The sequence below is a fragment of the Pogona vitticeps genome, chromosome 5, assembly GCF_051106095.1.
Source record: "Pogona vitticeps strain Pit_001003342236 chromosome 5, PviZW2.1, whole genome shotgun sequence".
NCBI classification, from domain to species: Eukaryota; Metazoa; Chordata; class Lepidosauria; order Squamata; family Agamidae; genus Pogona; species Pogona vitticeps.
Window position 1 is genome coordinate 185007836 of NC_135787.1, and position 26217 is coordinate 185034052.

At 44.2% G+C, this 26217-nt stretch overlaps 1 protein-coding gene across 5 annotated transcripts in view; it reads left to right on the top strand.

Moving 5' to 3' along the window:
• The window catches only part of BCAT1 (branched chain amino acid transaminase 1), a 76831-nt gene that overhangs the window by 14642 nt on the left and 35972 nt on the right, over positions 1-26217 (top strand). For 2 of the 5 annotated variants that reach the window (XM_078376424.1, XM_078376425.1), the window contains exons 1-2: positions 23205-23229; positions 23519-23587. Coding sequence is in view for 2 of the 5 variants with exons in the window: in XM_020813778.3 (XP_020669437.3) it covers positions 23519-23587 (69 nt within the window). In the remaining 3 variants the exon portion in view is untranslated. Of the gene's footprint in view, positions 1-10363; positions 10486-23204; positions 23230-23518; positions 23588-26217 lie in introns of those variants that run through there. The other 3 variants (XM_020813778.3, XM_020813780.3, XM_078376426.1) reach the window with 2 other exon arrangements.

Here is a 26217-nt window from a genome sequence, read left to right on the forward strand (position 1 = left end):
TACGAAATTTATGTGGCACATTCACCTTGCTGTAAAGCATCATGTGCTAGGTCTCATCTGTGGTGGCAGATCTGTAGTGGCTGATTCAGAAATGCTTCTTCTGGAATCAAAGGATGAGAGTACCTGTACAAAAACTACCGAGGCTGAAATGCAGAACTTCTTAATTCACATCTTTCTTAACAATATTAAGAGATTCATTGTGGTGCAGTGGTTAAAATGTTGGTTGCAAGCATTCAGGTTTGAGTTCCTTCTGAGCTTTCCACTCAATGGGTCACCTTGGGCTGGTCAACCTCTCTCTGTCTTTCCCCTCCAGTCAGGAGGGGAGCTGCGTACGTCACCTCAAAGCAAAGTGTGCTGCTTATAGGCTGCCCCACAGTGCTTCAAACTCTCTCTCGGCAGTTTGCAATTTAATTTTGAATGCTGTACATTGCCTCCCCACCCAGTGAACTTTTATTGACCTTGGAAGGATGGAGGGATGAGTCAATCTCGAGCCAGCTATCTGAGCCTGAGATCAAACTCAGGTCATGACCAGAGTTTTCACTGCAGTTGTTGTTTAGTTGTTAAGTCATGTCCGACTCTTCGTGCTTCCATGGACCAGAGCATGCCAGGCCCTCCTGATTTCCACTGCCTCCTGGAGTTGGGTCAAATTCATATTGGTCGCTGCAGTGACACTGTCCAACCATCTCATTCTCTGTCGTCCCCTTCTCCTCTTTCCTTCACTCTTTCCCAACATCAGGGTCTTTTCCAAAGAGTACTGCAGTTTAACCACTGTGCCATGAGGCCCCTTCAGCCTCATTGAAAGAAAGACAGACTACATAATCAAGAAAAAAAACCCAGCTTATTCAACAAGTACACAGCTTTATTTTTAAAGCAAGAACTCAACTAACTACTCCTATTGTGATCAAAAGGCTGTGAGTATTAGAATGTCAAAGATCTTTCAGCTTGGATTGCACCAGCCATTTTTCCCCCTTCAAAATGACAACGGAACTTGGGAGTTTTAACATCATGAATCTCATAATATGTATTCTGTCCATTCTTGGAAACTAACACGCAGAACAACCTGTATGATGTTTTGAGAGCCCGTGATGCAGTGAATCAGGATGGCCAGTTCCTGAGCATGGTACTGGCTGGGAAGCATTGTCAGCAACTGGGCAGTCGCTGGGGTCCAGGCAGCTTGACTGCAAAGACTGTAGTCCTGGGCTGCAGATGCCAGTGAAAATAACAGTTCTGTTTGGTGATCGTCCTTGTCATCTCTTCCTAGACTCCTTGGTTCTTGCGTTGACTGATTCCTTGGTGCCTGAAGTTGGCTTTTGTTCGACCCTGCTTTTGGACTATTCCCTACCTGACCAACCAACTCTTTGGCCGCAGTTTACTGGTTTGATCTTTGGACTGCTTCTTGTATCTTGGTTGTGCCTCATCTTGATCTGATTTACCTTCTTTCTGTTTGGGTTGTCCTATCTTGGAACCCGGACAGCCTTTTGACCCTGTTTTCAGATTGCCCTTACCTGGATTGCCTTCTTTCTGGTTGGACCTTGCGGGCTTAGACCCTTGGCTCTTGAAATCTTGCTTAGTAGAGCCTGCCTAGTTCAAAGCAAGAGAGTTTGACTTGAACTATAGCTTGATGTCATATGAACGACTCTAGGTAAGGCTTGGGCTTTCATGCTCCTCCTTTCTCGTCTTCTCTTTCCAGCATGACTGGAAGGAGAAGGCAGTGAACAGAACCTTACTGGGGTTTATTCAAAGTTTGTGTAACCCGCTGTAGCTAATTACTAGGGGATGGGGCACATCTCAGTTAGGTGCCTGGCTATGCTTTCAGTTGCTCAGATGAGATGTGCAATTAGCTGTAACTAACCTTAACCAGACATCTGTAGAATTCTGGCTAATAGAACATTTTCACTTCCGTTTTAATTAGCCTAGTTTCATATCATGTCCGAATCCCAGACGAACTGTAATTGTCACTAGATTTACTGCAACAAACTACCTTCAACCTGTATTTGTAATGATGCTGGCTTTTTTAATAATTGTGGTCAAGATTAGCCATAGTTTGGACCCAATGCTAAACTTTGTGAAATAAAAAAGGAGAAAATTTAAAGTTTTTTTTTTTAAAAGTAAAGATTTTCATCTTTCTCTTGCTGGGGGTGAGAAGTCATGTAATCCTGAAATATAATAAAATGTTATGTCTGAAGGCCAGAATACTTCCTTTATGGTTTCATGTAAGGCTGATGATGGCCAGGGTAGCCAGAAGCAGAAAAAGAACAGCTTTCTTACATGTTTGATTTATTTGCAAGTGAATGGATTTTAGCAGGTGGATAATTCCGGTAATATCCATGATAAAAATTCTTGCTAAAATATATATTATTGTGCAAATATCAGCTGGTACATATGTTCTGCTGTTTCTACTTTTCTTATCTTTTATATTTGATCACCTTGGTCTGACCTTAATTGTTAGGCAGCCAGAAGGAGTAACTTCTTTATTTCAAGGAAACATCTGATCTAATCTACCTTTCTGACCTTTTCTACACTTCCTTCGTTTTTGATGGTACAGTATGTTGCCAGGGCAGCTTGGTAATAGATGCACCTTTAGATAAGTCAGTCATTCTTTTGGCCCTGCCTTACAGCGATAGTTATGATTTTAATAGTATTTATTAGTCAAATATTTTTTTAAAGAGTAAATGAATATAGTGGTGCCTTGCTTAATGAGGAAATCGCTGTATGATTAAGTTTTTGCTATCGCAAAACGATGATTTAAATGTTTTTTGGTTTTTTTTGTTTGTTTGTTTAACAATGATCGGTTCCCTGCTTTGGGAACTGATTTTTGCTTTACGACGATCAGCAAACAGCTGATTGTCGGGTTTCAAAATGGCCACCGGCTGAAGAAAACGGCCCCCCGCTGTTTTCTAGGATGGATTCCTCGATTTACAGGCACCGAAAATGGCCGCCGTATGGAGGATCTTCGCTGGACGAGCAGGTATTCAGCCCATTGGAATGCATTGAACGGTTTTCAATGTGTTTCAATGTTTTTTTTTTTAATTTCGTTTGACAATGTTTTCGCTCTACAGCAATTTCGCTGGAACGAATTAACATCGTCAGGTGAGGCACCACTGTACTATTCTGCTCTGTCTTGAGGTGATGTTAAAGTAGTTTGTAGAATGCATGTGGCTCAATGCAGGGGAGCAGGTTCAAGGTTCAAAGGCTCAGTCTCTCTAGCTGGGTTTAGCAGAGATCTCTGCACCCGATCAGGGTCAACCAGGATGGGAATCATGCAGCCTTCTCATTTTCCCAGATGCTGCTCCATCAAAAACGTTTGGCCAGAAACGATAGAACTGCCACAGCTTTCAGCATCCAGGAGAAGTCGTTGTCCTTAAACACTGTTGCAGAGTTTTTGAATTTGTGGTAAAAATGCTCTTTGTGCTTTGCAGTACAGAGATTTGCAGACAAGAATAAAGCACACTCCTTATAACTGCCCCGTAGCTCTTCACTCTTTGGGCAGTTTACAAATTAATTATTCAGGCTACACATTGCCCCACCTGCATCCCAGCAAGCTAGGTTCTCAATTTACCGACCTCAAAAGGATGGAAAGATGAGTGAACCTCTAAGCTGGCTGCCTGGGATTGAACCCAGGTTGTGTGCGGAGTTTTAGCTGCAATTCTGAAGTTTAATAGCTGCAAATTCTCCAGATTATCCACCCCTCTCTTATTAACTGGCACTTGTTGTCTCAATAACTCATCTGTAGGAGAGAAAAAAAATAAAATGTTCCATTACTCGTAGTTGTGAACAGATCAACAGCAAACAAAAGAACACTGCTTCCAGCAGACTAAAAAGAGGGAAAGGCGTTCTCAGCAGAGAAGGGGAGTGATCTTTGAGTGGGAAGGAATGGTTGATTAGTGCTGGAAAGATTGACATTTGCCCCCAGCCCTGAAAGGCCTCTTCCAGCCACACCTACTAGAGGGAGCATGCAAGATTGTAAAAACTCCAATTAAAAACAAGGTCAAAACTTGTTTTTGTTTTTGCTGGGGTGCAGCATGTACAAAGTCCTGGACCCTGAAACTTGCATCTTGGACATCCCAGTTAGAATTGGTATAGGGCAGCTTTGTTCTCAGCACAGTGTTTAAAAACTGAATATGAAAGACCAGTTAAATAAATATTAAATTGATAGTGTGCCTAATCTATAAATTAAACAATTCCTCTGCGGACCACTTGTGATCCATAGCAAATAGGCAAAAAGAAGAATGTGTGTCCTCTCTCTCTCTGTCTCTCTCTCTGTCTGTCTGTCTGTCTGTCTCTCTCTCTCTCTCTCTCTCTCTCTCTCTCTGTGTGTGTGTGTGTGTGTGTGTGTGTGTGTGTGTGTGTGTGTGTGTGTGTATAAGCATGCCTCTGGAGGAGCAGGGTGGGAACAGGAGAGCTTTGTGAAATCCTGGGCTTCTAGCACAGTCGTTTAGCTTAGGATATGATATTACTCACCCAGCACAGAACAGTTTGGGATGGGATCTTTTGCATGTAAGCAAATAGTTATTCGTCACTTTGGAAATACCTTATTCATTTAAAACTGGGATGAGCAGAGCTTTGTAGAGCTTAGAAAAACTTTGTATTTCTACCCCAGTGTGGAACTAGAGTTCCCAGAATTGGACTCTGGACGTTTCTGGGAGTTATATAGCCCCAAAATTACAAATAATTGAGCAAGAGATAGATGGTGGCCCATCAGTGGATGATTCTTCATTTCTAGTGGGATATGTAGTACAGTACCTCTTACTTGCCAGGAGGATCAGAGAGTATTTTTGCAAAGTACCAGTGCTGTCAGAGCAAGGCAGCTGCCTCAGGCAGCAGATTTTGTGTGTCTCACAAGAATCACTTCTTCTTAGCATAAGGAATGGGAGAAAGTACTTGGAGGATTTTCTACTTGATGTGCCTTAACAGCCTGGTTGATCCTACGTATAAGGCATCTGGACTTGGCAGGGACTGCATGCTGCTCTCCTTCTGGCAACTACTGTGCTTGCCTTGTTCCAGTCCTGCAGAACCAGATATGAGATGGATGGATTCCAAGGTCTTGGGTTTGCAAGAGCTGAGCAGGGGGCTCTTTGAGGGCATGTTGGAGGTCATCCATTCATAGGGTTGCCATAAGCTAGAGGTGAGTTGACAACACATAAGAACAGTAATAGCTTTTCAAAGAATACAGGCTTAAGTAGATCTTGTGTGATCCATACTACTGAACAAAAAAACATATAATAGTACAGAATGATGATGCCTTAAATGTGGCAGCGTTTCATGGCAAAACCACTTGGGATGCACCAATCTGGCCTGATTTTTCGAAGCTAAACAGGGTCTGGCTCGGTTAATATTTGGATAGAATATTGCCAGAGGATATCAAGGATCTTCTGGTAGGGGTAGGGGAAGAAATTCTGTTCGGAGTTCTAGAGACCCATAACTGCCCGTTCGTACTGGGCAGTTATCCAATACAAGTACTTTTGTTTTATAACTTTAAGCTGCAACCCTGCTTACCGCATGTATGACAGTGAGTCCTGTGGAACCCGGATGGCTCTGGGAGGCAGCTGGCACAAGGTCATCTTGTGAATTGGTGGTGATTTAATCATGGGTTGCCCCAGCCCTGGTCTAGTCCTTTAACACTAGCTGTCTACTTTCTTGCAAATACAGTGGTGCCTCGCATAGCGACAATAATCGGTGCAGCAAAAATCGCTGCAAAGCGATTTCGTCGCTATGTGATTTTAAAAAGCCCATAGGAATGCATTGAACCCCCTTCAATGCGTTCCTATGAGCTTAAAACTCACCTTAAAACGAAAATCCTCCATACGGCCGCCATTTTCGCTGCCCGGTAAGCGAAGAATCAGCGCAAAAACACAGCAGGCGGCCATTTTGGAACCGCCAATCAGCTGTTAAAAAATCATCGCTTTGCGATGATCGGGAAGCGAAACAGGGTATTGATCATCGCAAAGCGATTTTTCCCCATAGGGAACATCGCAATGCGATCGCAAAATCTTTGTTGTTATGCAGTTTCGTTGTTAAACGGGGTGCCCGTTAAGTGAGGCACCATTGTAGAGGGAAATTGCTGAAAGACGGTGGTTTGCTTAGGGCAGTGGTTTCCCCATCTTGGGTCCCCAGATGTTCTTGGACAGAAGCCTTCACCACTAGCTGTACTGGCCAGGATTTCTGGGAGTTGTAGTCCAAGAGCATCTGGGGACCCAAGACTGGGAACCTAGTGGCTGAGGGTCACTATGTGAGTACACAGCAAGGCAGGATAACAGCCAGGGTTCTGCATTGTGACGGTGCTGGCTGAAGGCTTCTGAATGTCCAACAAAGATATTTTCCCAAGCTCTGCTTCTTCTGTAAAACTAGATGTTTGGGAGTGACGGGTATGTTTTTGTTTATTAACTAGGCATGGCACAAAGAGATTTTATCTGTGTATGGGAAGTGATATTTGTCAGCTAGGCTCAGCAAATACCTTGAATATCATTGTACGTGGCTCTGTTGTCACAGTAGTGAACAATGCAATTGTTCAGCAAAGGAAATAACGCTGGATGTGACAAGCGGGTCAACAAGAGACACTTGCAGGCTCTGTCTTCTGGATCGGAAGAGAGGGAAAGGCTGGCTCTGCCATTCAATTCTTTCTCTCTCTGTCCCCAGTTGTTCCATATTAAGCGACACTGTGGGGTGGGGTGATAGCAGTGAGGACAACAAATGCAAGGGTTGTTTTAAGTTTGGAAAATGAGCCCGTGATCCAACCATTAACGGCTTCACACCAACAGAAGATGTTTCAAAGTTCTTGGCCTGCATTCAGTTGATAGCCTTCAACTGGAGCAGATTGCTCAAACCAGTAGGATTTACACAAGTATTGACTCATAATTAAACAATTGAGAAGATAGTTCTGCTCTACCTGGGACCACCATACTGGACTATGCAGCACTAGACTTCTAATTTTTTAAAAAAGAAAGATGTGGATGTAGATTTAAGGCCCCTATTGCGGTTAGAGTGCAATTCCCATCAGCCGTCACCATCATAGCTCCTCCTTAATCTCTCCTAAGTTCTGATGTATCTGAGATAGCGTGGCAGGTAGCAGGGAAGAATCGGCAAGCAGCCATAGCTCATTGAAAGGGAATGCAATTCTGGAAAGCTGCTGCCAGTCAGTATTGACAGTACCAGGCTGGATAAGCAATGAGATGACTTCAGTATAAGGCAGCTTCCTGTGTTCCAAGATGCCATCCACTCCCCCATTCGACACAGAAGAGGTAGTAGAATCTTAATTCAGTATAACCTGTGGGATAGGATCTTCCATCTCTGCTGACAATAGTTTTGGTGCATATGTTCTGTCAAGTCACTTCTTAAAGCACCCTCTGGATGGTTTACAATTTAATTATGAATCCCTCACTTCTCCAGTGAGCTAGGTACTCAATTTACAGACTTTGGAAGGGTGGAAGACTGAGTGAACCTTGAGCTGGCTACCTGGGTTTGAACTCGGATGGTGAGGAGAGTTTTGGCTGAAGTACTGCAGTTTAACCACTGTATCCTTAGAACAGTAGGCCAGTTTAATGCATAAGTGTCAGATTGGGGACTCATAACTCTGCTTTTGAACAGGGAGGAACCTCTGAGAGGTTCCAAAACAGCAGCACCTTAGCATCTGCTACTTGAGGCAGTTACCATACTCTGCCTAATGGTAGGGCCAGCCATATCAAGTGGAGCTGCTTTGCTTTGTAATGTGATCCATGCTCCACCCATGGCGAAACTGCCACTCCCTGGGGCCTCCAAGAGCAGAAAATGATTTTTCATGTTTTGTTTTGTTTTGTTTTATTTTTGCTCGCTTGGGGGCATGTGGGGGCTCTGAGAGATCGTGGGGTCAGAGAAATATGTGAACTGCTGACAGTGCTTCGTTTTAATTTTAATAAAAGAGAACATTTAATACAAGCGAGCAACCTAATGCTACCTGGAATCTATTCAGGTTGGTCTAAAATATAAGTTATTAAAGACATGATTCTCTCAGCTTTCTTCCAAACAGCTCAAGAAACCGGGCCTTCTCGGCAGTGGCTCCCCGCCTTTGGAATCATCTCCCCTCCGAGATTCGTTTGGCCCCTTCGCTGGGTATTTTTAAAAGCCAACTTAAAACCTGGCTATTTAGGCAAGCCTTCCCTCCAGACACTACTTAATTTATCTTTTTATCTTCCATCTTGAATAACTGTTTATTGTTGTGAAATTGTTGTAAAATTGTTGCCCTATTACATTTGTTTTTATTCTACTTGTTGTGAGCTGCCCAGAGTAGACATTGTTTAGATGGGCGGCATATATGTCTAATAAATAAATAAAATAAATAGGTTTGTGTATGTAGTCCTCCTAAACAACAGGTCTGTGAGGAAGGCATGGCCAAAACATGATATTCAGTTGAATGTCAACGTTATAGCAGGCTATTAACCTACATCTCCCTCAGTCTGACATTTTTATTCCTTGGTCAGTCTTCCATGTTTTCCCCATCCCCATCCAAAATTCCTTTTCCATTCCTGATCATCTGCGAGGACTTGTATTTGACAATAATATATGCATTAATTTTCTCTTGAGATTGTTTACTTTCTTGGCTGTCTCTTCCTGATTAGTCTAATTATTATACCAACCAACTGCTGCAACTGATTTTGAAGGGTTCTTATTTGCATAATGCTGTGTAATACATTCTTCACATTATTAGCCAAGCAAGTGGAGGAGCAGAGAATGAGGAGGGGTGAGGAGGACAAACCAAATTATTGATTTCCTGTTCACCTTGTCCTTTCCTCATCAGCATTGGGTCCTCGGCAGTAACGGGGGACCAGCTGGAGAACAAGGTGACACTGCAAGTTGGGAAGGAAGGAAGTCACTGCAGGCATTGAGTGGGTGACATTTTGTATTAGGGATGGATTTAAGACCGAAAGTCCTCAATTAAAGGACTTTCGGTGGCAAAGAAATAGGAATGAAGGCCTGTCTGGAAAGAGAACTGCGCCAGTGCTTGGCCGTCACCCGAAAGTCCCTGTTTCTACTAACCATCAACCTGGGAGGAAAGCCACCAAAGATGACTTCTGGCTGTTGGCAAGTTGATGGAGGAGCAGAAGATCCACCTGGGTAGGAATTGCCGCTTCATGTTTGAGGATTAATTGGATGGCTCAGGAGTTTAGACATCTGGAAAACAAGCAAACGCTTGTACGTGGGAAGTGGCTGAAACCTGGGGACATTGTAATATTTAGGGTGAGGACATCATGGAACGCCTACCGGTATCATGGAACTCCAGTTTAGTGTGAATTCTGTAGCAAGACATGGGTCCGTGGGGTTAAAATATTTCAATCTGGTGCACGAAGATTGAAGTCTGATGTGGAGAAGATGCTGAAGAGTCAAGTACACAGCAGCCTGTCTGAAAACAATCATTTCTGTGCATGTTTGCATCTGGAACTCTTCCGGGTGACATCAAATGTGAAATTTTAAGAGTCGTGGGATGGATTTCCTTAGCTGCATTTGATCCAGAAATAGCCATTTCTCCAGGCAGGTGTGGGGCACATGGTGGGCCTTCTCTTCTTTGAATTTAAATAATAATAATCATGCGCTGTCGAGTCAGTTCCAACATGGCAACTCTTTTTCAAGGTTTTCTATGTAGAGACTAATCGGAAGTACCGTATTTTTCGCACCATAAGACACACTTTTCCCCACAAAACAGGGGGGTGGAAAGTCTGTGCGTCTTATGGAGCGAAGAAAACAGATTATATTTTCCTGGTTTCTTCTCCTAAAAAATTGGTGCGTCTTATGGAAAGGTGCGTCTTATGGAGCGAAAAATACGGTAATTTACCGTTCCTATCTTCTGCGCCTGCCCTGGGACTGTGCAGCTTGCCCAAGGCCACACAGGCTGTCTCTGCTCACAGGAGGCACCGTGGAGAAGTCGAGTCCCAATGTCTAGCTCCACAGCTAGATACCTAATCCACTGAGTTATAAACTGAGTTTAAGAAGGTCTAACATTAACGAATCAACATCTTTTGGCACACACAGCAGAATATTTAGGAATTTACCGATGGTTGTTGTGGGTTTTTCGGGCTCTTTGGCCGTGTTCTGAAGGTTGTTCTTCCTAACGTTTCGCCAGTCTCTGTGGCTGGCATCTTCAGAGGACAGGACTCCATTTACCAATGGTTTTTGAGAACAAGTTTTTTTTAAAAAAAACTTTTGCCTGGTCTTGGCTCGGCTTCTTCACATCAACATGTAAATAGCTGCAATGGCTTTAGAGGTGCTGTGGGTGCCTCCCTTGCTTTTCCAGTTCCCCTTTGGAAAGGTCATCACGGCTGAGACACAAGCCACCTTGTCAGCTGGAGGTAAAAATAGCCACCAATTACTCAGCAGAGTTGCAAAATCCCTTTCGCTGTTGGATGAAAACAGTGGTGGCGTATTACATGCTTTCTGCAGCACCAACTTCACAGCTGGTGCTGTTCCTGACTTCCATTAATCTTCTCCCAGGTGCCTTCCCTTTTATGTTTTTTCAAGGTGATGGAGTGTGTGTATCTGTGCGCATATGATTTAAATCACTCTTAAGTGGCTCTGCTACAGCTTCTTGGTTTTGATTATTTTAAAAGGATGTTAGCGTTCAAGGTAGCAGCATGATAGGCAGTTTCTTGGTGGAAGAGGAAGCTTTGGTGCAATGTTATGAGACCTCCCGTTGGCTTGCAAGATTCAAGGAAATGTGCCATCCCTCTCATTATTATCTTACTGTTGGGAAAAGTTGTGGAACGCAAAAAAGGGCTTCGTTGACAAATGTGTCGATCGTCTGAGTTATCATTCTGTCATCATAGCTTTGGAAAATGTCCAGTTCTGAGAAACCAAGAGCATGACCAGCGACAGGATGGCCAAGGGTGGCCATTCTGGCTAGGGGATTCTGGGAACAAAGGAAATTTCACAAGGACTTTGCTCTGTTTTGAGAAAAAGAATAGGTTCTCCATGAGCATTGAGCCACAGGAACTGAGCTTGCCTTCTACTTCCTTGCAATTAGGCATAAGAAACTGTGTTTGTTTGGGTGATAACCTAGAGTTCCATTATTTGTTCATCTACCCTAGGTAGGAGTCACATAGGTTGCCTATAGATACAAAATGATAATTGTACTGCTTGGAGATACGATCATATTTCCCCTGTCTTGGCTCACCTGCATTGGTTGCCAGTTTGCTTCCATGCCAAATGCAAGGAACTAATGTTGTCCTATAAAGCCCTGATTGGTTTGGGACCTCACTACCTATTGAAATGCCTCTCCTTAAGATCAACTTTCCATTCCACTTGCACCTCTCAGGCTTTGATGCTGCAGGTAGCCACCCTGAGGGAAGCCTGGAAGTCTACGACTCAGAGCCGGGCCCTCTCTGTGGTGGCCCCTGTGACAAACCCAGACCTACTGGGATATGCCACACGTTAACTAAGCTGCCACCAACCATTCCCTGTAAGAAGTCACACAGACCAGGGATGGATTTTTAAACAAATAAAAGAATAAGGTTTATTTAAATACACACAGGGAAAAATAAAACGATCAGGTGAATAAGATAAAGTAACGTGGCTTATTCTCACTCATACATACACACAGTTTGGTTCACACAGAACCCTTAACTTGAAGCACAGACCCTGAACCTATCAGTTCTGGCTAACCAACAGACACCTGAACCTATCAGGTTGGTACTCTGACACACAGTAGTACCCTGTCTGACACACAGACTCCCACACCAGCTTCTTCTTCCCAGCTGCTGCTTCGTCACATCCCAGCGTCTCCTCTTCACCACACAGGCTTCACATATATATACAGTACAGCCCCTCCTCCTGATGTCCCGCCTTCCACTCCCCATAGGATGGAACTTTCCCTCCAAACCCATGACAGACAGGTAACATCAGTGCTGTATGTAACACCTCCCCTCTTTATAAGTTGTTTTGTAGGGGGAAAGCTAACGTGCTTTTTCCCAAAAAACAACCTGGATAAAACACACAAAACAGTTATATAATAACACACAATACCATATCATACTTACTTATACTTACATTCTAAGTTAACCATAGCAATTAGGCATTTAAACATTTACCATATACATTACATCAATTTACCTTTATTCATACAAACCAAGTTCAAAAAACAGGTACATTTAACTTTTTGTCATCAATATATATATACATAGTCCATGTTTCTTTCGCCGTCTTCATTCTTCAGGTCTTCTTGACAAGGCGTCAGCAACACAGTTCACTGACCCTCTGACCACTTTCACTTCAAAGTCATAGTCCTGTAGGTTTAAAGCCCACCTCATAAGTTTGCTATTGTGGGTTTTCATTGTCTTTAACCATTGCAGTGGTGAATGGTCAGTGCACAGAACAAAATGTCTTCCCCAGATGTAAGGCTTGGCCTTCTGGATCGCGTAGACTATGGCCAAACACTCCTTCTCCACGGTTGCCAAATGTCTCTCACCTTTTTGAAGTTTCCTACTCAGGTAGGACACTGGATGCTGGTCACCATTCTCATCCTCCTGGCACAGAACTGCTCCTACCCCGCTGTTAGACGCATCGGTGTAGATGATGAACTCCCGGTCGAAGTCTGGAGCCCGCAGCACAGGATAGTTGATTAACGCCTCCTTCAACCTCTGGAACGCCTCCTCACAGTCGCTGGTCCACGGGATGCGGTCATCAGCCTTCTTCCTCGTCAGATCGGTCAGCGGAGCCGCAATCTCGCTAAACCTCGGGATGAACTTTCTGTAGTAGCCCACCAACCCAAGAAATGATTTGACCTTTTTCTTGGTGTTGGGTCTAGGCCAATCACGAACAGCTTCTATTTTGGCCTCCAGGGGTTTTATCATTCCTCCCCCTACCATGTGACCCAAGTATTTTATTTCTGGGCTACCCAGCTGACACTTGCTGGCCTTTACTGTTAGCCCTGCTGCACTTAACCTCTGCAGCACTAACTCCAGGTGTATCAGGTGATCTTCCCAGGTATTACTGAAGATCCCTATGTCATCAATGTAGGCCACTGTAAAGTCACTGAGCCCTGCCAAGGTCTGGTCCATCAGCCTTTGGAATGTGGCTGGTGCATTTCTGAGACCAAAGCTCAGGACTCGAAACTCATAGAGACCAAAAGGGCTGCAAAAGGCAGTCTTTTCTTGATCCCTGGGATCAATTCTTAATTGCCAATATCCCTTTACCAGGTCCAATGATGAGATGAACCGACAACCCCCTATGGTTTCAATCAGGTTGTCTAGCCTGGGCATTGGGTAGGCATCAGGAGTGGTTACACGGTTTAATTTCCTGTAATCGACACAAAACCTAATGCTCCCATCAGGCTTGTCCACAAGGACTATCGGAGAGGACCAAGGACTAGAAGAGGGGACGATTATGTTCTCCCTAAGCATCTCGTCCAACTCCTTCCGCACCTTGTCCCTATAGGGTCCCGTTACTCGGTATGGGGATACTGCCTGCGGGGGTGCATCCCCTGTGTGGATCCGATGCATCACTCCCTTCACTATCCCCGGCTTGTTGGAAAACACCTGTTGATATTTACTAAGCAGCATTTTTAGTTCTTGCTGCTGGTCTTGGGTGAGTGCAGGACTGATCTTTACCTCCTCTGGGTTGTATTTTACTTCCCCTCTACCCTCCCAGAAGGGTAATTCAGCTTCCTCACTCTCAGCTGCTTTTATCGCAAATAGAACCCTCTGTTCCCCTCTGTAGTAGGGTTTTAGGGCATTCACATGAACCACCCTCCTTGCTTGGTTCTCCTCCTGCTCTATAAGGTAGTTCAGGTCTGACATCTTGGAAATGACCCTATATGGTCCTGCCCATTTGAGCTGCAGTTTATTCTCTCTGCAGGGCCTAAGCCAAAGCACTTCCTCCCCTGGGTCAAAGTGCCTCTCTCTAGCTTTGTGGTCATACCATGTTTTCTGTCTGACCTTCTGAGCTTGCAGGTTTTCTGCTGCCAGCTCTAGATTTCTCTGTAGGTCATTCATCAAGGTGTCTATGTATGTCACAACGTCTTGTGGGTCATCCTGGGTGATCTGCTCCCAATTTTGTTTGATCAAATCAAGGGGCCCTTTCACCCTTCTCCCAAATAAAAGTTCAAATGGACTGAACCCGGTACTGGCTTGTGGCACTGATCGATAAGCAAACAAAAGGGATTGCAGCTTCTGGTCCCAATTGTTTGGATTCTCTGCCAAGTAAGCCCTAATCATGCGCATTAGAGTCCCATTGAACTTTTCAGTTAACCCATTACTTTCAGGATGATAGGCAGTGGTTTCCTTGTGCTTAATTCCACAGATTTGCCACAAGCGTTTCATGAGCTTCGATGTGAACGATGCGCCCAAATCTGTGATTATTTCTGAGGCAAATCCCATCCTGGACATATACCCCACCAAGGCATCTGCCACTGTGTTAGTTTCAATGTTAGTCAAGGGTATGGCTTCAGGGTACCTTGTGGCATGGTCCACAATGGTGAGAATGAACCTGTTCCCCCTCTTTGTGGCCTTGGGCAAAGGTCCCACAATATCCACCCCTATGCATTTGAACGGAGTGTCAATCACAGGCAAAGGGCACAACTTTGCTTTGGTCCTGTCGCGGCTATTCCCCTGCCTTTGACACACATCACATTGTTTACAGAACTCCCTGATCTGCTTCCCTATGTCAGGCCAGTAGAAATTCTGTGTGATTCTCTGCTGTGTTTTGTTCACCCCTAAGTGTGCAGCAAACATGTCAGAGTGCCCCCTTTGTAAGATCATGGGGCGATACTTTTCAGGTACCACTAGCTGACTTCTGATTCCCTCTCCCCCTTTTGAGATATTCCTCAGGGTCTCTCTATACAAAATCCCCCTTTTCTCCAGAAATCTCACTGGGGTTTCAGGTGTTAGCTGGGCGTCAGTCACCTGTTCAAAACACTTTTGGAGAGTGGCGTCTGCCTTTTGCTCCTGTCCAAATCTGCTGTCTGTGGTTAAGGTTTCCACCACAGCTTCTGAACTCCCCCCACCTGCTTCCGTCTCTGGCTCATCATTACCCCCCTGAACTGTCCCCGTGGTGGCTTGTGAACGTGTAATCACTAGCACCCGTTTCACATGTTCAGCCAGGTCATTTCCCACGAGCACGGCTGCTGGCAGAGTCGATGAAATCGCTAGCCGCCAAACTCCCCTCCAGCCTTGAAAGTTGACAGGTACCTCCGCGACTGGCAGTGAGATTATCTGCCCCTCAATCCCTGCCACCTTCATGCTCTCATTTGGGATTACATATTCCCTAGGAATAATATCTGGATGGCACAGGGTCACCTGAGAACAAGTGTCCCGCAGCCCCCGATACTGACGGTCAAGTATTCCTACATCCACCCCTGCTGTCTCAAACAACTGAGAATCTGTTCTCACCAGCAGGCAGCGCCTGACTTCTACAAGAGGACCATTTTCCTCAGCCTGATCAGCAGAGGTAGCTGTTCCAGACTGAGTAGCCATGGCAACAGGCTCCCTCAGTGACAATGAGCCTTGCTCTTTCTGGACACAGAACACAGCTTTTGGCTTGGTTCCACTCGACTCCTGAGGCACCATTCCTTTTAGCTGCTTTAATTTCTCACACTCTGAGATTAGATGACCCTTTCCCTGACAGAAATAACATTTTCGGGTGTATTTTGATTCTCTCTCCTCTTGTTTTAGTTTTCCCTCCAAAATCTGAGGTCTTGGTTTCATGTCTGAGGGCTTCCCTTCACCATGGGCCCCTCCCCCTTGCTGGCTTTTCCCTGGTCCCTGAGAGTACTTGCTGTAGGTTTCTTTGGGTTTACCTACAGATTTCCCCTCACCCAAGGGCTTTCTTATTTGCGAAATAAAATCTGCGATCTCGGCTGCTTCTACCACAGATTTTGGTTTCCTTTCCCTCACCTGGAACTTCAATTCCCCATGGAGAACTGAATAGAACTGTTCCAGCGCTATTAAATCTTTAAGCTGCTGAAAGGTCTCTGTCCCCTCCTGAGATAGCCATTTCTCAAGCAGCCTCACCAATTGGGCCCCCACTTGGGTAAAAGTCTGTTCTGGCTTCTTGGTGATTGACCTGAATCTTTGTCTCAGTTGTTCCGCATTTATCCCATGTCTTGCAAACACCAGTTTTTTAAACTCTGCAAAATCTCTCATCAGTTCCTCAGGCATCTCGGCATAGACCTCAGCCAGGCTACCACTGATTAAAGATCGCATGATGGTCATCTTCTCAGTTTCCCTCACTGAGAAGTCCACAAACGCTCTTTCCACTAAGGAAAAGAACACCTCAGGACAATCTCCCTTGTGGTACACAGGGAATTTCTTCAGGTCAGCCTTAGACAATTGGCCTCCCTCAGAATCCCTATTGTTATTATTATTCTGGTTCATCATTTCCAATTTCCTTAATTCAAACGCCATCCTTTCTTTTTCCAGAGCAATTTTCTCTCTCTCCATTCTTTCTTCCCTCTCCATTCTCTCTCTCTCTCTCTCTCTAATTCAAATTGCCGCTGTTTCTCTCTTTCCCTTTCCTCCATTTCCCTCACCCTCAGTTCATGCTGTTGGGCTATGAGTATTTTTCTGAGTTCTGGGTTTTGTTCTCCCGTGCTGTCACCTTGCACTGAGCCAAATTCATCCTCAGAACCTTGGTCAATCTGGGGGTCTTTCACTTCACCCATTTCTGCCATCTGGCTTCGAGTCAAGGGCATAATCCCCCCTCAGAACAGGCTGCTTTAAAAAGTCAAGCCTCAAAATAAAACGACCACCTTTTTTTTTTCTTCTCTTTTGCCTCAGAAGCAGCTTTCCCTATAGAATGCTGCTGTCCTTCAGCACTTAACTTGCAACTGTAGCAAGTTGGAGTCTACCCCCCTCTGCTGGGCCTCTCAGCAGGCAGGCTAGATCACTGTTACTATACAGTTTTGCCTCAGCTTTTTTCCCGCCAAAACAGGCTGCCTCAGAGCACTCTAATCTAGTCTCCCCAGTTGGCACGTTCTTCCACTAGCGCACCTCCCCGTGAGGTACACCTAGAAGATTACCTACGCGCCTCAGATTGTCCCTGACTAGACCCCCCTTGCTCTGGGCACTCTTGCCAAGGCTTTGCTGGACCACTGGACAACTGGACCAGTCGTATCCCACACGCTGGACACCAATCAATGTGACAAACCCAGACCTACTGGGATATGCCACACGTTAACTAAGCTGCCACCAACCATTCCCTGTAAGAAGTCACACAGACCAGGGATGGATTTTTAAACAAATAAAAGAATAAGGTTTATTTAAATACACACAGGGAAAAATAAAACGATCAGGTGAATAAGATAAAGTAACGTGGCTTATTCTCACTCATACATACACACAGTTTGGTTCACACAGAACCCTTAACTTGAAGCACAGACCCTGAACCTATCAGTTCTGGCTAACCAACAGACACCTGAACCTATCAGGTTGGTACTCTGACACACAGTAGTACCCTGTCTGACACACAGACTCCCACACCAGCTTCTTCTTCCCAGCTGCTGCTTCGTCACATCCCAGCGTCTCCTCTTCACCACACAGGCTTCACATATATATACAGTACAGCCCCTCCTCCTGATGTCCCGCCTTCCACTCCCCATAGGATGGAACTTTCCCTCCAAACCCATGACAGACAGGTAACATCAGTGCTGTATGTAACAGCCCCCTCTTTGTAGAATGCTCTACCTGTGGTGGCGCTGTTGGCTAAACCGCAGAAGCCTCTGTGCTGTAGGATCAGAAGACCAGCCGTCGTAAGATCGAATCCACGCGACGGAGTGAGCTCCCATCGCTTTGTCCCAGCTCTTCGCCAATCTAGCAGTTCGAAAGCATGTAAATGCGAGTAGATAAATAGGTACCATCTCAGTGGGAAGGTAAAACGACGCTCCCTAGTCATGCTGGCCACGTGACAACGGAAACGGTCTTCGGACAAGCGCTGGCTCTACGGCTTGAAAAACGGGATGAGCACCGCCCCCTAGAGTCGGACACAACTGGACTAAAAAATGTCAAGGGGAACCTTTACCTACCTGTGGAAGTATGCCACGCCCCTTCTCTCCTTCTTTTCAGAAAGCAGACAAAAACATTGATTTTCAGGGAGATATTTCAAGTTACCCTCCCTTTATAACTTGCTTCTCAGTTAAGTCTTATTTCTTTCTCATGATATTTTGTAGTTTGTATCTTATCTGTTACCGCCATCTTGGATTATTCAGTGTGTACAGAATATAATGTTATATTTTTGTATCTGTGGGTTGCACGTAGTGTGGTTGTGCTCTTTATGTCTATTTTACTGCCGGAAACCGCCCAGAGTAGTGGCAAAGCCACTGTATGGTGTGGTATAAAAATGTAATTAATAAATAATGAAATATATGCTTAGCGATGTTCCTCTGGACCCTCAAACTGGGGCCCCCAGATGTTCTTGGGACTGCAATTCCCAGACGCCTCACAACGCTACAACAAAGCCTCTGCTTCCACCAAGAAAAGGTGATTTTCGAAACTGCCCATCATACTGCCATCTTGAACACAATCATCCTTTGTGTGCTGGCCAGGATTTCTGGGAGCTGAAGTCCAAGAATATCTGGGGACCCAGGTTTGAGAACCACTGCTGTAGACCGAGATAAGGACTTTCTGTGGTGTGTCTGGTGGGGGCTGCAGCTTTGAAGGTTTCAGAATTGTATGTGAACTTCCAGATGGGGTGAAAAACAAAACATTTTTGTCTTCTTTTGGAGGCAGCCTGTAGATAGTCCAAGACAAAATTGACCCCCTGACCTACCAAATTTGCCCATCTTTGCTCTAGTTTAATCAACGGCTCTGACTTGGGAGAAGCCCCGCTGAGGTTTTCCGCCTTACCTGACCCTTTTGTGGACTTGGAAGTGCAGTGCACTGGACCAGGGGCATTCTCCATGCAAAGCATCTTCTGCACTACTCCGTGTCTCAGCCCAACATCCATAACCCTCACTGAAGAAGCAGTTAAAAGAAATCATACATGATGAAGGTCACAGTGATCCCTCTATGCATACAACAATCTGTGTCTCCCTTGGAGGTCAGTTTAAAAAGACCAGTGTCTGTACAGGAACCCATTCCTCCACACTCTAACCTACACTCTATCCAGCTATTTGACAATGGAGTTTCCCCAACAAATATTTTGAAAGAGGGCTCAGCAACTTGAAAACCACCAGCCTAAAATCAATCCTATTTGATTGTATAGTTGGGGAAAATGTAGCCCCAACTTAGGAAGAATTTCTACTGAGCCAGTATGCTCAACTCTGGCTAGCAGAGATTTATCTGGGCTTTTGGTCAAATTCTTTCCTAGCCCTTCCTGGAGATTTTTGGTACTCCATAGTGGTTTCCCTAGGAAGCTGGGCTGAGGCTGGCAGCCAGGTATGTTTGCATGGACATTTTGTTGAGGAGTTTTTTTCTGGGCTTTCTTCGGGTCTCCCCCACCACATGGCCTGGTGGGTGGGGCTTTCTGCTTTAAATGAGCGTGTCCAAGGACCCTGGACTCTTTTCCCTAGGAAGCTGGCCTGAGGCTGACGGCCAGGTATGTTTGCATGGATGCCTTGCTGAGTTTTTTTCCCTGGGCTTTTTTTTTTGTCTCCTGACCACATAGCCTGGGGGTGGGGCCTAGGGGAGGGACTTCCTGCTTTAAATGAGCGTGTCCCAGGACCCTGGGCCCTTTTCCCTAGGAAGCTGGGCTGAGCATGAAGGCCAGGTATGTTTGCATGGACATTTTGCGGAGTTTTTTTTCCTGAGCTTTCTTTGGGTCTCCCCCACCGCATGGCCTGGACCACAAGGTGCATGTCCCAGGACCTACCGGCACGTGAAATTCTCAAATTCTCTGATTCTATCTCTGGCCCTAATATGGTAAATAGGAAAGCCAATTAGATTTGTATACACCTGGGAGGCAGGAAAGTTTTAAGGGTCGGACCATACTTCCGCACTATTAAAGAGCAGGCCGGGTAGGTGGGGCTCGTCAGCCATAGAAGGCAGCCCATCTAGGAGAAGAAAAACTCCCATTCCAAACCTCCTCTGCCTTGTGGATAAATCCACTGATGGAAAAGGCTTCAGGAGTTAACCTAGAGGCAAAATCCGGAGCTGGAGTCCCGAAGGCAGTTCGTGTCATTCTGCCAACTCTTGTGATGTTGCTGGAACCAGTTGTATTGGATCTTGCCTTTCCATTGGACCATTTCAGCAGCGTGGAGAGGGGGGATCTGCTGCTTGGGTAACAGCCTATCCTCCATATTACTTTACCCAGGCTTCATGCTCTGGAGAGGACACTCCTCGATTCAGAGCATGTTACCATAGTCTCTCGAGACTGAAGGGTGCCTATACTAGTGGTTTCCCAGTTGGATAAGAACCAGGCCTGACCCTGCTTAGCTTCTGAAATAAGTCAACCACGAGTGTGTCGAGAGCGGATGGTGGTATGTTATTCAAGATGGTATGTTGCTGGAATGCACTTCTTATCATTGTCTGTGCCATTGAGGGCTGAAAGGAAGGGCACCCCAGAGGGCTACAGGTTCACCTCCCCTGTTCATCGGTATCCCATTACTCATCAAACCTCTTGTTTATTGTTCAGTGCAAGAAGTTGCCAGCAGATGCAAGAGAATTGTCTTTGCTAATAATAACTGGATGATGTGCCTGCATTCCACCTTGGCAAGAGTAAACTGTAAAAGCTATAACCTGAGTTGGTTTATGGAAAGGAGTCTGTGCTAACAGACTTCTTGGCAACATAAATAATTTCCTGCTGCCTTTGAAAGGACAGAGCTTTGACCAGGAATGGCATAAAATATCAAAGAAAGATGGAGTGCTGGATTTGCCCTGCATTGCTTGCCTCTAAATCATTTCGAGCTCTGCTTGGCCTAAGGGACAATAATAAAACTGTCAGTCTTGTTAGGAAGTAAAATAACTTGGGCCCAGACTCACATCCATGCACACAGAGTTCTTTTAACAGTACATGCACAAAGCAATCCGTCATCACAGTTATGTTCACTTCATCTTGAGAACAGTACTTTTGCAGGCATGTGTGTGTGTGAATGAGTCAGTGAAGAGACAGAGAGATTAGCCACTGTGCGCCCCCCTCCCCTCCCGTTACTTTGTTAAGATGCTATAGTGCAATGTCGGGCTGTTTTTTAATAAGAGCCTGGGTTTAGTGGAGAGCTCTTTCTTCATACACAAGTGGGTATCTGGCACTTGTGATGCAGTGGTTAAACTGCAGTACTGTAGTCAAGACTCTGCTCATGACCTGAGTTTGATCCTGGGCTCAGGTATCTGCCTCGAGGTTCACTCAGCCTTCCATCCTTCTGAGTTTTGTAAATTAGGTACCCACCTTTCTGGGGAGGGACAGCTTGTGTAGCTCCTACAATTAAATTGTAAACCACCCAGAGAGAGCTTGAAACACTATGAGGCAATACAGTGGTGCCCCGATAGACACTTACCCCGCATGACGTCGAAGTCGCTTGCCAATGACTTTTTGCGATCGCTATTGCGATCATAAAATGATGGTTCCAGTGGGGGAAATCTGCTTTACGTTGATTAGGAGCCTGCTTCGTGAACCGTTTGTTCCCAAAATGATGTTTTTTCTGGCTCTGCAAAATGGCTTCCCTCCCTTCTCAAAATGGCTGCTTCCCAGACGGAAATGTTGCATTACAATGATTTTTAACAGCTGATCGGCGGTTCTCTATGGGCAATCTTCACTGGACAATGAGATATTTCCCCCATTGGAATGCATAGACCAGTTTTCAGTGCATTCCAATGGGGATTTTTTTTTTTTTTGCTTGACGATGATTTCGCTTAACAGCAATTTTGCTGGAATGCATTATCGTCGTCAAGTGGGGCAGCAATGTATATAAGTAGCACTCTCTTTTTTCTTTTTTTCTTTTTCTTTTTCTTTTTTTTGCTTGGCTTCCCCCCCCCCCCCCGCCGATTCAAGCTGAGTGGCAGGATTTTGATAGCCTAGGCACCTTGGTATGACTTTATTCTTGATCTAAAATCCATCAGAGACCCACACAGAATCCTAATTGGAGAACCAGTATAGTACAATGATCAGAGCCACACAGAGTGGCTGGGGGAAAAACTTGCCAAGCTCAAGAAAAGGGATGATAGGTTTTGAACAATTTATCGGGGAAATGTTTTCATTCCTTTTTGTTAGCTGCAGTCCACCTGTTACACAGCTGACGGAGGAACGGTTGTGGTTTATTGAAAGTTGTGGTTTACTGAAATAACTTTAAATGTATGGTTTATGAAGTTGGCTTGTTCTGTCATAAAATGTACTGTAGATTTAAAGTTTGGACATAACACAAATGTATAGTTAGTTTAAACAACAACAACGAAAACTTTGCCCACTGGTGGGACTGAAAAATTAGAGACTACAGTAATTCATTTAATACTAAACAGCAATGTAGTGTAGTCTCCCTATAAGGCCATTATAACAATTTGGCAGATTGCTAATATAAAAGGAGCAGAGTAGAACAGAGGAGAAGTTCACAATTACTAAGGCAACTTAGATGTGTAAATATTTGGTAAATGAATCGGGGAAGGAAAAGAATTCTGATTTTTACTTAGTCAAAACAACTGCAACAATAATTGTTGACACTTGAGGAGTTTCCATATGGCAATTAAATGAAAACCATAACATCTTTCTAAAAGTTGGAATCCACATGTTACTGTACTTGCTGAGTAAGCTTCTACTAGTGATAGCCTCTGAAATTTTACGAGCCCGTCACTGTTCAGAACACTGCTTTGCAGACATTATATGTTCATATGACTTCTGCTTGTATGCAATTATTGAAGGAGGTCTTTATGCAGGAATCCAAATTCATCAGATCAAAACAATGAAGGCACATAATTTTAAGTGTTATTCAGAGTCCTGCATTTTCCTGGACATATTCATGCCCCAGAACATCAGCACTGCCGGACATTCCTACATTTCTATCTGTTTTTTGAGAAGTCAAAGATTATGTTCTAATTGCATTGTGCTTTTAAATATTTTTGTTTGAAAGCTACCTTGAGTTTAATCTTAAAAAAGAAAAATCGCAAAGAGACAGGTTGTAATAAACGTCAAAATAAAGAATGAAGGAATCCATTGACTTGGTGGAATGGCATGCCACTGATTATTGGTTTAGCTTTTAATTCAGAAACAATTGTGTTCTTATTCGTTGGTGTGCTAGGGTCCCAAGCACAGGGTAAAATAGGATTTAGCCAATCCTATCAGGAGCCCAGAGAGTTGAAGAAACAAAACAAGCTCTCTCATAACAAAATGGACTGTCGTAATTGTAGATTTCAGGTAGTGTTTTTGAGCTCCCCCCCCCCCCGCCCCGGAAAGACAATCTTATTTTCCGAAGTGGTATTTTAGTCCGTGTAAGCTCGCGAATTGTATGATGATTTTTTAAGTTGTCTATAAAGGTATTGCTTATTTTTGCATTTGTATTTTGTTTTGTTTGGACCCCACGGCTAACCTTTACTTCGATTTTCTCTTTCGCTGCCCAGCGCCTTAATGAAACAGGTGCTGCTAATTGCTTTGCAAAAGGGTTCGTGCCCGTTTTTTAAAAAACCTCTCCGCTGTTCTTTTGCAGGGTTGTCAAAACGACTGCGTGGCTGGATGTACAGGGGCAGCCGCAAAACATGTGACTGAATCGTTCAAGGTATGTTGTTTGTGGGGAGGAAAATTGCCTGCAGACAATGCAGGGAGATTGTTTTGACGTCAGCTAGTGGAATTTATGGACATGCACAAGCGTGGCTAGCTTGAAGAGGTGGAGGATGAGGTTATGAAGTACAGAGCTTAGAAATTCCTGTATTTTTTTTAAAAAAAGTATAATTCCCAGAATCGTTCAGGGCCAGTTCTTGAAACTCCAATTGTGAGAATTTGCAATCCATAGAAAGAGAGTAACTTTTCCAAGCTGCAGTTTAAGGATACAACTGAAGTTCACAAAACAGGTCCTCTCTAGGCATTTTCTAAGATGTGATTCTGGATCAATTAAACATAAGAACTTTGTTGGGATAAATAGCACAAATTTCTGGCGTTTTTGTGCTCCTTTTAAAACTTGATTGTCCTCCTTTTCTGTGTTAAATTTGAGAACAAATACTCTCAATAAGATAGGGGGTCACCACTTTGCTCTTTTAACCAAAATGTTTGAGTTACATAACCAAAAGAGTATTTTAGTCACTCTTTCACAAGAGGGAGATTGGCAGGCTGCTCTGAGTATTAGTATATATGAATATATATATGTGTGTGTGTGTGTGTGTGTGTGTGTGTGTGTGTGTGTGTGTGTGTGTGTGTGTGTGTGTATAATGTATATATATGTGTGTGTATATATCTATATATCTGTATATGAATATATAGATACATACACATATATGAATATCTATCTATTTATATGTATATATATATGTATGTATGTTTGTGTATATATCTATATATTCACACACACACACACACACACACACACACACACACACACACACACACACACACACACACACACACACATACATACATTTTCTCCAAAGTCACTCCAGTGTTTATTTCTGGTGTCTGTGTAGCAGCCTATTTCATTTTAGATGATGCCTAGAACAAATATGATATGGAAAAATGCAGGATGTATAAAGAAGCATGAAGAGGGGCTGTTTTTTTTTAAAATGTTGACAGGTATTATGTTTGTGCAGTGGAAGTACTTCATCCAACTGAACCTAGTGAAGAAGTATATTCAGTGACTGATTGAAAGATTGGTTGATTACAACTTAAAATCCAGGCAGTAACAACTGAAGTGCCACTGATTTCTCTCTGAAACCCATTCTCAAAGTGTTCTGTTTTGGGGGATGTCTGAATTCTTTGGAACAGAGATGGGTAGGATTTCATGACACTGCCTATCACTTACCCATTAGGATTGTAAGATTATAAACTTTATTTAAGTAGGAACATGAGGAGCTGCTGTTTTACTGAGTCAGATCTGTAAGCTATTTAGCACAGTACTGTCTGCAAAAGGATAGGAGCGAACCCCCAAGAAAAAATATGGGGAGAGTGTGTTGTTCCAAGGATAATTTTTTAAAAAAAAAATCTACTGGAAAAAGCAGAAAGTTCATGGAATCTAGAAAAACATCCTGATGAATTATGTCCTCTTTCGGAATGAGTGGAATGCCATAAACTGTGTTCTGTGTAGAACCAGAGGACACAAATTCCTGACTCTGTTGCAGACATACACAACACTCACATCCAGGATGTGTTTCTGTACCTGGTTGTCATTTCTTGTGGAGTGTAATAGTGAGAACTCTCTCTTTAGTGGAATATTCCCACTTCTGCATATAAAAAACTAAAGGTTTTGTGTCTTTAAAGTCCAGTTCAGGTGCTACATTTTGAATGAAACATTCCATGTTGCTAAAGCTGTAAAAATATGTTTCTGCTTGATAAGAAAATACAAGTTGTCTGCATTTCACATTTTCTCAAATGTTTATTTCCTTAGCAATGCTTGCTTTCAAGGTTTCTAGAAATTTTATATCTCTGACAGTTACGGGAACTGGTAGGGATTATGTGAGGGTTCAGGGACTGGCTCCGTTTTTTTTTTTCCCCCTGTAATAAATCAACTGACTTCCTCTGCTTAGAAATTGGTGTAATGTTTATTGGATTATTTAACAAGAAACCTGTATCAACAAAGGTGTTCCAACCATTTCCTCCCTCTAACAACGGGTCAGGTGGGGGTTTCCAATCTTCAACTTTAAAGGGGTTACACCCTTGAACGTTCCAGGGTCCCGGCCACTCCAGTGAAACATTTGTATTCAGTAATCGTACTGCCTCCCCTTCCAGTAGGGGGACGATGTCTTCGTCCCAGTCGTCCACCCAGATCTGGTCTCGAGAGGGGGAATCCACCTGCCGTGGTCCTCCGAGGCTTCCCTCCATAGTAGCTCCCTCGTCCTCCATTCTAACCCTCCTTTCTCTCTCAACCTTCTCCTTCCCCTCTCTTAGCTTCTTTCGCCACACTCTTTTCTCTCCCCCCCCCCAATATGAGGGTTTAGGGGTACTATTGCCCTTTTTCTGGCATCTGTGTCATGAGTACAACTGAAGATCTGGAACCTGAGGGGTTAACTACAGCTGAGGAGAATGCTGAGCGATTAGAAGCACCGACAGCTGAATCGCCACCAGATTCTCCTCCCCCAGTAGCCAGAGTAAGGGCTAGACTTAGGCAAAGACTCATGACGCAAAGGTCAGAGGATCGCCTAAATGCTGCGCATAGAAACATCAGGTCAGCTAGTCCTGAATATTAACAGAATGAAAGGCTTC